The 14,878-nt window shown below is 36.2% G+C and overlaps 1 protein-coding gene and 1 long non-coding RNA gene across 4 annotated transcripts in view; one reads left to right on the top strand and one right to left on the bottom strand.

The window, feature by feature from the left end:
• The window catches only part of CYYR1 (cysteine and tyrosine rich 1), a 183,347-nt gene that overhangs the window by 79,911 nt on the left and 88,558 nt on the right, over nt 1-14,878 (top strand). For both annotated transcript variants that reach the window (XM_081802351.1, XM_006738963.3), the window contains one exon: nt 4,083-4,240. In XM_081802351.1, the coding sequence (XP_081658477.1) occupies nt 4,083-4,240 (158 nt within the window). The remainder of the gene's footprint in view (nt 1-4,082; nt 4,241-14,878) is intronic.
• Nucleotides 11,294-14,878, bottom strand: part of LOC115942859 (uncharacterized) — a 230,713-nt gene continuing 227,128 nt past the window's right edge. Inside the window, exons 6-7 of one of the 2 annotated variants that reach the window (XR_014139822.1) lie at nt 13,406-13,493; nt 11,294-13,292 (exon numbers count right to left, since the gene is read on the bottom strand). This is a non-coding gene — a long non-coding RNA (uncharacterized LOC115942859). Of the gene's footprint in view, nt 13,494-14,878 lie in introns of both variants that reach the window. The other variant, XR_014139821.1, reaches the window with a different exon arrangement.

The raw sequence follows: 14,878 nt of genomic DNA, 5'->3' as shown, positions 1-14,878 counted from the left end.
CTCCGATTTCCCCTCCTTCATTCTTCCCTTCTTGTTATCTTCTTCTTCTTTTTTTTTTAACATATAATGTATTATTTGTTTCAGAGGTACAGGTCTGTGATTCAACAGTCTTACACAATTCACAGCGCTCACCATAGCACATACCCTCCCCAATGTCTATCACCCAGCCACCCCATCACTCCCACCCCCCACCACTCCAGCAACCCTCACTTTGTTTCCTGAGATTAAGAATTCCTAATATCTGACAAATGAGTCCAGGGGTACAGATATTTCATGATATGAAATTTGTCTTTCTCTGATTGACTTATTTCACTCAGCATAATACCTTCCAGTTCCATCCACGTCATTGCAAATGGCAAGATTTCATTCCTTTTGATGGCTGCATAATATTCCATTGTATATATATACCACATCTTTATCCATTCATCTGTCGATGGACATGTTGGCTCTTTCATACATCTCTCTTTTTTGAAAAGGCTTATTTATTAAGCTTCTGGACTCTACCATTTTTTAATTACTAATCACAGCACATCCAAATATGTCTCACATTCTGCTTTCATAATTTACTAACATAGTTAAAATGTGTGTAGGAATATTTTAAAAGAGTCTATTGGAATTTTTAGTGGTATCCTTTTTTTTAAGAGTGGGAAAAGTCATAAATAGAAAATCTCTTGTGAGAAGTACAAATACAGGTTCACAACTCCTTATCTGCAATTTTGAAATCCTCAAAACAAAAAACAACTCTGGAAAGTGAAATGTTTTATGTAACTGACTTGGTGGCAAGACTGGACCCAAAGGAACCTAAGGCTTTTTTCTCGGCTCTATGTAATCTATGGCTGTTAATATTCTCTTCTTTACTGCAGAAATGTAAATGTATGTGTGCTCAGGATTGTATGTGTGCTGGCCCTGGAAGTGTCCTACAATATATGATATATGTACAATATTCCCTTTCCAAAATCTTAAAATTTCTGACCTATGAGATAGATCTGGCCCCAAGGGTTTGGAAAGAGAATTACAGACCTGTCTTACAAAAGTGTAGGATAGATATGTATATGGCACAAAAATAAGAAATTATTTACCTGACAAATGAGTCTAGGGGTACAGATATTTCATGATATGAAATTTGAGAGGAGAGTCAGATAAGCGTCAAGCTGACCTTCATTTAATTAATAAGAAAATTAGGGGGGTGGGAGGTGTTCAGCAACTTGCCCAAAGAACAGTTGGAACCTAGGCAGTCTGGCTTTAGAAATCATGCTTTTATTTTTTTTAAAGATTTTATTTATTTATTTGACAGAGAGAGACACAGCGAGAGAGGGAACACAAGCAGGGGGAGTGGGAGAGGGAGAAGCAGGCTCCACGCAGAGCAGGGAGCCCAATGCGGGGCTCGATCCCAAGACCCTGGGATCATGACCTGAGCCGAAGGCAGACGCTTAACGACTGAGCCACCCAGGCACCCCTAGAAATCATGCTTTTAAACCACAGAAATGTTGTTACTGAAGACTTCTTCTGAATGGCCCCACTGTCACAGCAGAGTGAGACTGAGTCTCTGAGCTAAAAGCACCAGGATCTTACGGAAATTCATACCTTTATAGGTAAAACCCTAGGCTCCGGCAAAGTGTCATGCTGGCTCGTACATGAAATTGGAGGATCCTTTTAAGGGGAAAAATGAACAGCCCCAATGAAATAACTATGGGAACTCTGAGACTGTGGATTTCACCTGTGCAATGGTAGATGGCCACAGTGAACTTCCAAGCAGCTCTTCTGTGCCTCTTTTTTAAAGAGCAGAAGATTCAGGATCACCAGACATTTAAGGAAAATGTCAAACATGAAACAGATCAAAATAATCAATAAAAAGGAAACTAAACAGGACAGAAGAAATACAAAAAGTAGAGAAAGTTTAAAAATATATATGTCATTATTACCTTCAGGGATTAAGAGGAGAAACTATATCAATGAAAGCAAAACAGGACACTATAAAATAGGGAGGTGGGTACCCTGGAGGATAAGATAGAGCACCCAGAAATTAAACGTATACTAGCTGAAAGTTCAACAAAACTTTGGAAGGTAAAGTCAATGAAATTCCCCAGAGAGTAGTTCAAGAAAACAGAGATCAGAAAAATTAGAGAAGTTATCCCGAAAGTTCTTTCAGAATAGGCTTCCAGAAAGAGAAACAGATAAAATGGTGGAAATGAAATTATCCATTTATGGCACAGTTTCAAGAACTGAAGAATGAGTCTCCAGACATGAAAAATCCTAAGGGACTGGAAAAATAATTAAAAAAAAAAATCCAAGCACATTATGCAATTTCATAATAGTAGTAGTAAAAAGAAAATGTTAAGAACTTCTGATAATTGTTCAAAAATTTTCTAAGACCTTGGTCGGGGGGGTGGGAAAACAACAGACATATGGAAAGATGGGAACTCATGGAAATTCCTTAAACAAAGTAAGTGTAAGAGAAATGAAAGGTAACCATGGTGCCTTGCTTGGCTCAGCAGTAAGCAATGAGTTGGTAATATAAACTGATGACTGATTTAACCAAGGATAAAGTTTGTCTGTGGGATCTAAATTCCCAAATACTGTAAGAGGAGCCAACAGATAATATGTAAATACAAAATTTAAAAAAATAAAAGAATGTAATTGTATTACTGAGAAATAGGAAGAAAGTTACTAAAACAGGGGTGCCTGGGTGGCTCAGTCGGTTAAGTGTCTGATTTCATCTCAGGTCAGGATCTCAGGGTCCTGGGATTGAGCCCGGCATCAGGCTCCAAGGTCAGCAGGGAGTCTGCTGGTCCCTCCTCCTCTGCCCCTCCCCCTGCTCATGCTCACACGTGCTCTCTCTCTCTCAAATAAATAAATAAAATCTTTAAAAAAAAAAGGTACTAAAACAATGTTTGAAAGAGCTGAAATGGTTACTTCTGGGGACGGGATACCCAAATTAGAAAGTAAAAATTTTCTTCATTTTTTCATATCTATAAGATAATCATTATATATACATTCAAAAATTTGAAATTTAAAAATACAATTTTCTCCTTGCAATCATTCTATTAATACAGGTATTGTTGATATTTGCCTTTTCATTTGTAGTATTATTATTGAGTTAACCATCTATCATGAACATTTCACCTCAATACACGTGGACCTCTTCACCCTTCTCAATCACTGTATAGGATTCATTCTCTGGTCTATCATTATTATTTTTTCTTTTTTGTCATTTGGATATTAGGGTGTTTCTGATATCTTGCTATCAGCAACAATATATTGGCAAACATTCTTATTACATTATTTGTGCCCACATGTGCTGTCTTTCCTCAGAAAGCATTGCTAGAAATGATACTGCTGGTTGAAAATCTACATCTTTTCACAAAGATTTCTCCATTACTTTCCAAAATGTGAACAAATGTAGACTCCTACAAATCATATTATCTACACATAATGGTAATGTTGACTCTTGCATGCAGTATTTTTTCTTTCTATGATTTTGTTGTGAGAGATAAAACCTGGAGAAAAACATAACATTAACAGAATAGAGGTTTTGCTTGCATTGCTCCTGAATTTAATGAGAATACCATTTGTCATAACTGTTTTCTGAATAATTTCTTAAAAAAACATTTGGTTTGTTTTTCTCTGTTCTGTTAAGAAAAAAAAATTCCAGTTCTACTTTGTGAATAGTTTTAAGAAAGATAAATGTTAAATTTTATTTACTATTTTGACATTTATCAAGTTGTTTTCAGTTAATGTGTACTCACAGACAATAAATTCTTTGCTGTTCAAGTTAACAGCAGAATGGTTTTTTAAATTATTATTTTAGAGTGTATCTGAATAATTGTGTTTTGTATAAATACACGGATTTCTAAGATCAGAATCTGAATGATAGGTTAGATTCCCTGAGAGCTTACAGCTTTTTCTTATCTACTGAAATACACAAGACGATTTACTTGACTGATTCAGGGAATCACCTTTTTTTTTTTTTTACATTATCCTTAAGGAGATTCGCCAAAGAGCATTTGTCATATAGTTACGGATGTGTATTTGAAAGGCTTATGAGCTTTTTCAACAAATGTACTTTTGTTTTCCTTTTTTAGGGGTACAGCAATTGCTGGCATAGTGTTTGGAATTGTATTCATCATGGGGGTCATCGCTGGAATTGCCATATGTATCTGCATGTGTATGAAAAACAACCGCGGGACCCGCGTGGGCGTCATCAGGACCACCCACATCAATGCCATTTCCTCCTATCCTGGTAAGCACAATCGCTCACTCCTTCTGAAGGAAGAGTCAGATTTGTTAGTTACGCTTTACTCCTTGGAGAGAGGAAACATTGAAGACTTTCAATGCAATGATCTCCAAGAATGTAGGGCATTTCTAAATTAATGTAGACTGAAGCTCTAGCTTTCCATGAAGATTACTTAGATCCAAGTAATAAAATCTAGCTCATATTTGAAGGTATTCATATTTTTAATGCTTGTCTTATTGACTACAATTCCCAACCAGCCAGAGTTAAGAGAAATAGACAGTTCACACCCACTTTACCTGCCAAAGTTCTGAGTAGTAATTATAAAGTGTAAGTGACATGTCTTAACAAACTGGCATCGGATTTAATAGGTATGTATGTCTTAAGAAAAAGGATTGAATAAAGTTTTTATGTGTCCTCTGTATGCAAGGAAAACAGTTTTAACATAATATGAACATTCTCAACAAAGAACAAAGGTGATACATTAAGAGTTCAACACGTTATTTGTTGAGAATCTGCTAGAAGTTCTACATATAAATATATTGAATACATATGACTCCATAAACAAAATACTGCAATTTGCATTAGGTAATTACTCAGTAGTGCTTTCTAAGACAGTCTGTATATGTACCATTTGACATATAAAAAGGAGTCAAGTTTTGAATTTAACACATTCTTAGAAAGATAATTTCCTATCCAGAGCCATGTCCTTCCTCAGCCCCTTTAGAGAAGAGTGTCCCTTTTACATGCAATCTGCCCCATGTTTCAATTCCCTAATGACCCTTCCTCTCTTAACTTTTTCCCTATCATCTTCAACTTAAGGGAACAAATTTCAGATGAATGTGAGAATGATCATTTCTCCTGTTCCTCTTTTGTCAGTTCCTCCTCTTCTCCAATATCCTCATTGGAGTGTCTCGAGGATCAGACTTGTGTCTTTTTCTAGACTGTATCTACACTTACTTCTTTGGTTATATCATTTGGCCTCATGGTATTAAGTACTATTTATATGCTAATACCTCCCAAAACTATAAATTTCCATTCCGAACCTCCTTCCTGAATTTCAGATGCATTTGTCCCACTGCCTACTGGACATCTCAGATTGGATGTCTTATAGCTATCTCAAGTTGAACGTGTTCAATGCTATACTTCTGATCATCATCCCAAACCTCCACTCACAGCCTTTATCCTCTCAACTGATGGCATCTCTGGACTTCTAGTAGCTCAGGCCAAAACCTTGGAGTCATCTTTGACTCCTCGCCTCTGTCAAACCTATGTGCAACATACTAGGAAAACTTCCAGTCCCATCTTCAAAGTATATATGTATCTGACTACTCACAGTCCCCATTGCTCTTTCCCTGGTGGGAGCCACCCTCAGCTCTCACCTGCTTTGCTGTGATAACATCCTAACTGCTCTTCTAGCAGCTACCTTTGGCCCTCAGGGATCTATTCTAAACCCAGTAGCCAGATTGAGCCTTTTAAAGTAGATGTCAAATTATATCATTCGTCTGTTCAAAATCTTCCAATGGCTTTCCATTTTCTCCAGAGAAGGAAAAAGCCAGTGGTTCCTCATTTTATCCAGAGTAAAAAGCAAATTCCTAACCAGGGCCTGCAAGGCAATGCATGAATTTGCTCCTCTTTTTATTTCTCTGAGTTCATTTTCTTCTCTACTCCCTCTTGCCACTCTGCCTCCAGTCACACACTTTTGTGAACAAAGAAACACACTCCACGTGCTCTGTGAACACAACGGGACACACTCCCATCTTAAGGCTCTGCCTAGAACATGGACTCCCTCACTTAATTCAACTTTTCGATCAAAGATCACCTCCTGAATGAGGCCTGCTCTGTTCTATTTAAGATTGTATTATATCCCAGCCATCAAAAAAAATGAAATCTTGCCATTTGCAATGACATGGATGGAAGCAGAGAGTATTATGCTGAGCGAAATAAGTCAGTCAGAGAAAGACATGTATCATATGATTGCACTGATATGAGGAATTCTTAATCTCAGGAAACAAACTGAGGGTTGCTGGAGTGGTGGGTTGTGGGAGGGATGGGGCGGCTGGGTGATAGACATTGGGGAAGATATGTGCTAGGTGAGCCCTATGAATTGTGTAAGACTGTTGAATCACAGACCTGTACCTCTGAAACAAATAATACTTTATATTTTAAAAAAAAAAAAAAAAAGAAGATTAAGTAGGAAGGGAAAATGAAGGGGGGGAATCGGAGGGGGAGATGAACCATGAGAGACTATGGACTCTGAGAAACAAACTGAGGGTTCTAAAGGGGAGAGGGGTGGGGGGATGAGTTAGCCTGGTGATGGGTATTAAAGAGGGCACGTTGTGCATGGAGCACTGGGTGTTATACGCAAACAATGAATCATGGAACACTACATCAGAAACAAATGATGTGATGTATGGTGATTAACATAACATAATAAAATAAAATTTAAAAAAAATTTTAAAAAAAAGATTGTATTATATCCCTCCCCATTGTGTCCTCCTTAGCCTACTCTATTTTTTTCCAGAGTGCTCTTAATCTTCTAAGATACCATATAGTTTGTCCAATTGTTATATTTATTGTTCATTGTCCATCCCTTCCTCCTAGCTCCACAAGGCAGGAATCGTGATCTCTTCTGTTCACCACCCAATCCCAATTATAATACCAGGACTGGCACATAATGGGCACTCAGCAGACACATCTGAACAAGTGAGGAACACAACTCATGACAAGATCTGATTTAGATATATATCAAAACCCAAGGAATTTATCTTAAATTCCACCCTGGAATATGTAACTTTTACTCACTACAAAAGCAATTCACAATTTTTCTTTCCAACTTACTAAAAATATTGTTGGGATTAGTGTAATGATGTTAGAACTAAGGTATAAGGAAAAAATAGGGGGAACTATTTTTTATTCTTCACATCTCCCCATTTTTACCTGGTCAACCCATAAGTCAAGAAAACAGAGGAGAGTTGGGAGACATTAATTGGAGAGAAGATAACATTCCAGATACACTTTTGCTCAATCAAAAAAAGTTTAGTTAAAATTGAACATTAAACACTTTAAAACATTAAAAAATATTTTTTATAAAATTAGAAGAGAAGATACAAAATATTTTAATGTGAGGGCTTGTGTTTTCCTGGGTTTGAGGTTTCTATTTCATGCATGGAAACATGTTTTTAAAACTTTCGAGTGGCATCATTTATACTGGTAGATCACAGCAGCATGTTACATTTTCAGTAAATGCATTGTTCTGGGAACTGAATAATGTGAGAAACATCATAAACCTTATGGTGGAAGCATTTTTACCACAAAAAAGCTAGATCTTCAGAAAGCATAATGTGCTGATTACTTCTCATTTCCTTCTCAAAGTCACTAATTAAGCTTTTACTTAAAAGATAGGAAAAAACACAGAGCAGGTATTGAATGCTTTTCAAAATCTTTCATCCTTGGAAATATAAAATATTTTTATCCACAATAATTAATTAACTTTGTGATAAATGAGATAACAACTCAATTTATTGTATAGTAGTCCTTCAGCCTGGGGGCCACATAACATGAGTAGAAAATAATTTAGCCAAGGTAATATTCCTTGGTGAAAGTCTTGGTGAAAGTGCTCAGTGGGGATACCTACAGTGGAGATTATTGCTGTGCCCTGGGGAGGAGATTACTGAGAAAATGTGATCTGCTACACCTGATCATTTGTTGGACAGTGATCTTCCAAAATAGTTTTTTATTCCTGTTATGTTGGGTAGAATGAACAGTGTCTTGTTCAAATATAAATATTTTAAAAAACTGCTAGTGTGAAAATAAAAATTATTTGTCAAGTCTTATATTTCCAATACTCTTCAGAATTTCAATGTAAACAAAAGAAAGTGATCATGTTAACCCTTTAAAAAAATAGATTTGGATGATACACACTTGAAAGAAAACAATACAGAAAGACTGTAACAGAAGGCTTGGCAAAAATGTAAAAATCAAATTATTTTTAACCAAAATTCCTTTGGTTAAAGGAAAACAAGAGATTTCAATGCTATCAAGAAATTTGTGATCTGAAGTCCATTATTGAGTCCCCTGGTGATTGATAGATGATGGATAGATGATATAGATAGATAAATAGATAGATAGATAGATAGATAGATAGATAGATAGATAGATAGATGATAGATAGATAGATGATAGATAGATAGAGAGATGATAGATAGATAATAGATGATAGATAGATAGATGATAGATAGATGATAGACAGATTTAGGTAAACCATGGAGAAAGAGGGGAGGTTCTGGGGAACAGAAAAATGACAAAGGATACATATTGAAAGGAGTTGTGGAATTGGAAAAATCATCATTTTAAAACCATCATAAGAAAAGTTTGGGACAAGAGTCATTAATGGGCATTAAATTTGGGGGGAGAGGTTGCAGTGCGGCAGGACATTTGCATGGTCTTAAAGTGTCTTACCCCCAGATTTGTTGCTAGTTATAAAGAGAAAAATAGTAACTACATAGTGGAGAAACCAGACAACACCTTGACCAGGGGGTAAAGATTAACATCACCAAAAAAGGACAGATGGACATCTTGCACCTTTGGGTGTTAATTACTCTGAGGATGATACAACTTCATGTGTGTAGGATTCTGGCTGAAAGTTCACAGCCTGAATCTAAACATGAGAAAAGATCTGACAAACCCAGGTTAAGGAACATTCTATAAAATAACTGACTTGTAGTCTTTAAAATCTTTGGAAATATTTCATTAAGAAATCAAAACTCTAGAGGCACCTGGGTGGCTTAGTCAGTTGAGCATCCAACTCTTGGTTTTGGCTCTGGTCATGATCTCATGGATCATGGGGCCGAGCCCCGAATAGTGCTCCATGCTCACCCGGGAGTCTGGTTGCAGATTCTGCCCCTCCCCCCCACTCATGCACGTGTGCACGATTTCTTTCTTTTTCTCTCTCTCTCTAAGATAAATAATTTTAAAAAAAGAAATAAAAACTATTTGCATCATTGAATTCACAAATGAGGGCTGCCTTATTAGTATATGTACTGAACATGTGAAGACTTTCGTGTACTCATCAAAGGATTTGGTGATACGACGATATTCTCTTCTGATTGTGCCTATATTCTTACTGAAATTAGAAGCAAGTCTTATCCTGGAAGTGAGGTAAGGAGATGCTTGTAGATAAGGAATCTCAGAGAATGGAGGGGTGGTGAAATACCTACAGGAATGCATAATTTCCAAGCAATGCCAAGAGTCTCCACACTTAAGAATATAGTCTTTCATTGAAAATGAGATCAGTCAGTATGATTGTGCATTTTTCTCTAGCCACATGAAGCTCCTAGATACAAGTCTGGGAGAGCCAAAACGTTGAATTTAATCAAGATTGGAGTTTTGTCAGGAAACGGGGAGAAAAGGAGATAAGAAAGTTGATGATAAATGCACAGAAATAATTTTAGTGATGGACCATAAATCTAAGCTGAATAAAGAAAGACATGAAGACAGGAAAGAGGTGACATTGGTTTAAATTAACTTTTTTAAATGTCATCAGTAAAACTGGAAATCTAGGTGAGATTCAAGATACATTGGAATGTGTATTCTAGAAAGATAAAGAGTAGTGGTCAGATTTACATAGGTACAAGGGTGAGAAAAAGATTTTTAACACAAAAAAGTCCAGATATTTAAAAAATGATTAAAGAAAACAACTTAATGATACAAACAAACTGTTTAATACTTCATGAAGTGGATGGTCTTTGTACAGAGAACTGCAAAATAGGTGGAAGGCAGGGAGCTTCTACAGGATAAAGATAAAAAACAAGAGAAGAACAGAAAATATCTGATTGGCTTGGGCCACATAGTTAACCTTGTTTGGGGTGAGAAGGAACAGGAAGTAAGTATAGAGCTCAGAGTTGGCTTGATATTTGGGGATTAGCTGAGTGGATATACTAAGTTTCCCATCAAGTGGAGCTTCACAGGGACATGAAAGCTATCTAAGTTTTGGTTTGCTACTGTGGCACCCTGGGCAGGAGCAAGCTCCATCTTGGGGCTAGAAATTTACTTCAACATATGAATGTTGAAATCATCAAGAATACTAATAAAAGTTATGTTGCAGAGAAAGATAATGGGCCTGATGCTAAATCTTCAATGAATGAGAGTCTAGGGCAGAGCACACCACAGATATTAACAAGGAGGAGTAGAAAGTAGTATAATCTCATGGTGTGTGCTACAAAAGAGCTCAGGTTTTTAAGGAGAGAATATAGACCATAGTTTGAAAAATGGCTGTGAGAATCCCAGAAAACACCCAGGGCACCTTCTGGCCTTACAGGATGTAGGATGTGGGGGGAAAGAATACTTCTGATTTAGTACTGCTGCAGAGGAAGCTGCCCTCTCAGGGGAAAATCTGACTTTAATAGGTGCAGTAAATGTCCACTTCTGCTCTCTGAACTACTCTCTCATGCATTCTTCTCTCTTCTCAAAGCTAAAAAAACAAAACAACAACAACAACAAAAAAACCTTACTTTTCTCACTCTCAGTAGATTTCATTTCTCTGGAAAACAGACACAATTAGAAGAGGACTTCCTCATATTCTGAGCTAGAGTCACATGTAAAGAGATGGAAAAGAGAGGACACAAAGGGCTTTTCTGAGGACAGACATAGTGGTCTCTTGAGCACAGTGAAAGGGGGTGGGGAAAGTTTAGAAAATTAATGAGATTTTATGTGTAAAGCCTTCCAGAGTTAGAGGTCTACAATGAAAGATGTTCTAAGAGCTTTTCCTCATGGTAACAGAGGAATGTAAAATATGACTGGACTTGTCTTGATGTTATCTGAGGGGAAGGGGAGTGATAGCTTCTAATAGTATCATCCTTTTGGGAACTACATCTTAAGCCACTGTTGAGGAGAAATGGGCAGGATTGGGTCTTTGTGGTGGGAGTGGAGGCAGTGGAGGTCTTGCTGGGAGCTCTGTGGGTTTCTGCTCCGAGTAAGGTTCAAGGAAACTGTGAGTAGTGTGGTTTGGGGGAGGGTGGAGGAGAAGGTTTGCTCCTAGCAATAATATTAGAAGTTGTCTTTTAAAATGTCATAAGCTAGGAATGCCTGGATGGCTCAGTCGGTTGAGCGTGTGACTCTTGGTTTCTGCTCAAGGCATGATGTCATGGGTTGTGGGATCGAACCCCGCATGGAGCTGCGTGCTCAGCCGAGAGTCTGCTTGAAGATTCTCTCCCTCTGCCCCTCCTCCCACTTGTTCTCTCTCTCTCTAAAGTAAATAAATAGATCTTTTTAAAAATCTCATAAGCTAATGCTAAGGTGTATTAAAAGACAAATTGAGGCATACTAGACATTTTAAGAGTTTATTTGAGCAAAAATTGATTTGAATCAGATAGCACCATACTGGAAATGATTAGGAGTTCCCTGCCTTATACAGAGAAAATGTAGAAGCAAAGAAAGGAAATTATTTCACTGGCTATAGCTTAAAGCCTAGTTGGCAATTTGTGACTGGTTGTCCTTAGTGTTTTGATTTTGTAACTTTGAAGCATTTACAGGCTTACATTTTGGTTTACTCACTATGACAATAGAGCCACCTCAGTATAAGAGTCTCCTTGTTTAATTAATTTAACAGGTGGTGATCATATTGCAGTATATAAATATATCAAGTCAATATGTTGTACACCTTAAACTTGCATGATGTTATATGTCAATTATATCTCAATAAAAATTTTTTTAAACATGTCAAAAAAAGTCATGAGATTCACCTGTCCTACAGATATTAAAACCATTTAAATTAATAAATAATTAAAATGAGGTGTTAATGGTATAAAAAGATATGTCTTGATCATTGGAACAGAACTAGTACATTAAAATTTAACAAACTAAAGGAGAGAGAACAAACAATGTGAAAAATGAGGATTAAGAAACCACATAGATAATTTGGCTTAGCTAAAATTTAAAACTTAAGAAAAATAAACTTTGACACAAAAATACACCAAATAAAATAACAGATATAAGGAAACTTTAAATATATAAATAGAAATAGTTTGGCTATGAATTAGATATCCAAAAGAGAAGACAAATTTTTGAGTTTAACAATAGAGAAAAGATAAAAAAAGATAACCATATATTTTGTTAGATACAAGTTTTAAATTTCAGTATGTCAGTAAGTAAAAATAATATAATTAACCATTTTGACAGTTATTTTTAGAAAGATACCTAGAAAAGATACATACCTTTGTATACTTGTTTATATCTTGTTATCTTAATTATATCTTGATTCTAATTAAGATTCCAGTTTTTAAACTACCAGTCCAAAACAAATAACAATTACCCAATAAACAGTAGGGGCACCTGGGTGGCTCAGTTGGTTGAATGTCTGACTCTTGGCTCAGGTCATGATCTCAGGATCATGGTCTCAGGGTCATGAGATCGAGCCCCACATCAGCTCCAAGCTCAGCGCAGTCTGCTTATCCCTTATCTCCCCACCTGCCCCGCTTGCTCTCTCTTTCAAATAAATAAAATCTTTAAAAAAGAAAAATGTAAGTAAACTACAGACAGTAAACAAGTTGTAGAACAATGTCAAATCTAGCTACTATCAAAGAAATATAAAATAAAGAACTATTTTTTAACATTAAATTACCAAAATATTAAATGATAACCAGTTAGTTGATTCCTGGAATCTTATTCTAAAGAACTAATTCAAAATAATAATAAAAAAGTCAATGTGTGAAAAGGTAATCATCTTTCCATTACTTATAATAATAAAAAATTGTTAATCTCAAAATAAGTGAACAGTCAGAATAATAGGCAGCCATTAACAATAAAGTTTATGAAGAATATGTAGCAGAATGAAAAAGACTGTTATAATCCAAAGTAAAAAAGCATATACTCATTTTACATGACTACAAGGGTATAAAAACCACAAATGACTAGAAGAGATTATATAAAGATGCTACTTGTTAAATCGTGGTGGCAAAATTATGGATGATTTTCCTCTGTTTCCAAATTTTTAAAAATAATGTTGTATAGGTTTTGGTAACACCGTGCATCTTCCCTTTATGTTTGCTTCAGAGATGTTGGCCTGAGTGGGTGAAAAACAATAAATTTCTTTTATGAATTTCATAGCATCTCTAAATTTTGTAATATTGTAGAAAACTATAATGACATTAAGGATAAATGGCATATTTGCTGTACTTAAGAGAGTTGGAATATTGATGATGAAAGAATTTCAAAGACACCATATCTCCAGCTGCATCCATACATCTTCGAAAGATGCTTTGACCTTTAAGAAAGAACAAAACCTTTTAGAGTTAATCAGGAATTTTCTAAAATTGATACCTTGAAAAGTTTACTTCCTAGTGAAACCTTATTATCTGAAAAAAAGAAAGAAAGCAGAGTCCACAGTTATATAAGTCTTATTTTAAAATGTCTTCTAGTAGCTAATACTATAAAAGATGTGCCATGTTTATTTCATGATGGATAGTCCTCAAAATATTGCTCTTCTGCATATTATCACTTTATCAAAATTCAAAAGCTATATGAGTAGAGGGCCATATGAATCTAATCATATCTTAAATTTTCATGTTCAACAAGCAGCTGTATAAACCATAGGGAATCTCACTGAAATGTCCTCTAGCAGTTTTAATGCAGATGGCAAAATACAAACGCTTCGTTACCGAAGCATAACTAGACACCACGGCTTCATGACAGAGAATGATGCAATCTGTAGACTCTTTCAGCGTGTGCTCCGCAAGTGGGAGGCAGGAAAAAGCTTCAACATAAAAACAGCTTAGAACCACATGCTTATAAGAAAAGTTCAATACGTATCCAGCTGTAACTTCCTATTTTACATGGAGCCTGTATTTCTTGGCTTGGATGAAGTATATTCTAAATCTCTTTGTCTTAGTCCTCCTGGATATAATGAAGCAAAGGAGTGGGTGTAATGCAGAGGGAATGTGTGTTTAGACTCCACAGGAGTTGTTCCATTTTGTTATAGAAAACAAAGCTTTTGATAGCCCAGCCTCAAGTGTTTAAAGCAGCCTTAGAGAAGCTGAATACAGCTGTCCTCTGCTATGAGCCCTTCACCGGGAGACTTGCAAAGCCTTTGCTCAGTAGAGCAGTCCTCAGAGGACATCCCACCCAGTTCTCTGTCTCCATTTTCCTCTTTTCTCAGGTGACCCAATTCTGTGTCCTCACATCCCTGAGTACAGGCAGATCAGTAGTGGTTCAAATCATCAAGCTCCTGGTAAAACAAGCCAAATTAAAGGGATCCAGAAGAAACATTGTTAGTGTTTGCAAATAGGGTGAAGCCCTATGTTTTTGCATGTATATTGATCAGAACACTACCATAATCTTATTGGTAAGAGCACAATTTAGATGACATTTTATTTATTTATTTATTTTTTTAAGATTTTATTTTAAAGTAATCTCTACACTTAATGTGGGGCTCAAACCCACAACCCTGAGATCAAGGGTCTCATGCCCCACCAGCTGACCAGCCAGGCATCCCTAGAAGATATTTTAAAAATAAGTTTATTGAAATGTTGCTTGTTCTTTTCTGCCATTCTAATGTTTAAAAATCTTGGCCATTTATTTGCATTATTATCACACTAGTCTTGTGATTTAGGCTACATTCATAGTAAGCAATTAAGGCATGCCAGTTTCCAA

The sequence above is a fragment of the Leptonychotes weddellii genome, chromosome 1 (assembly GCF_054177405.1).
Source record: "Leptonychotes weddellii isolate Sample4059 chromosome 1, ASM5417740v2, whole genome shotgun sequence".
NCBI lineage: Eukaryota > Metazoa > Chordata > Mammalia > Carnivora > Phocidae > Leptonychotes > Leptonychotes weddellii.
Note: the sequence above shows the minus strand (reverse complement) of the source record. Positions and strands in the feature narration are given on the sequence as shown.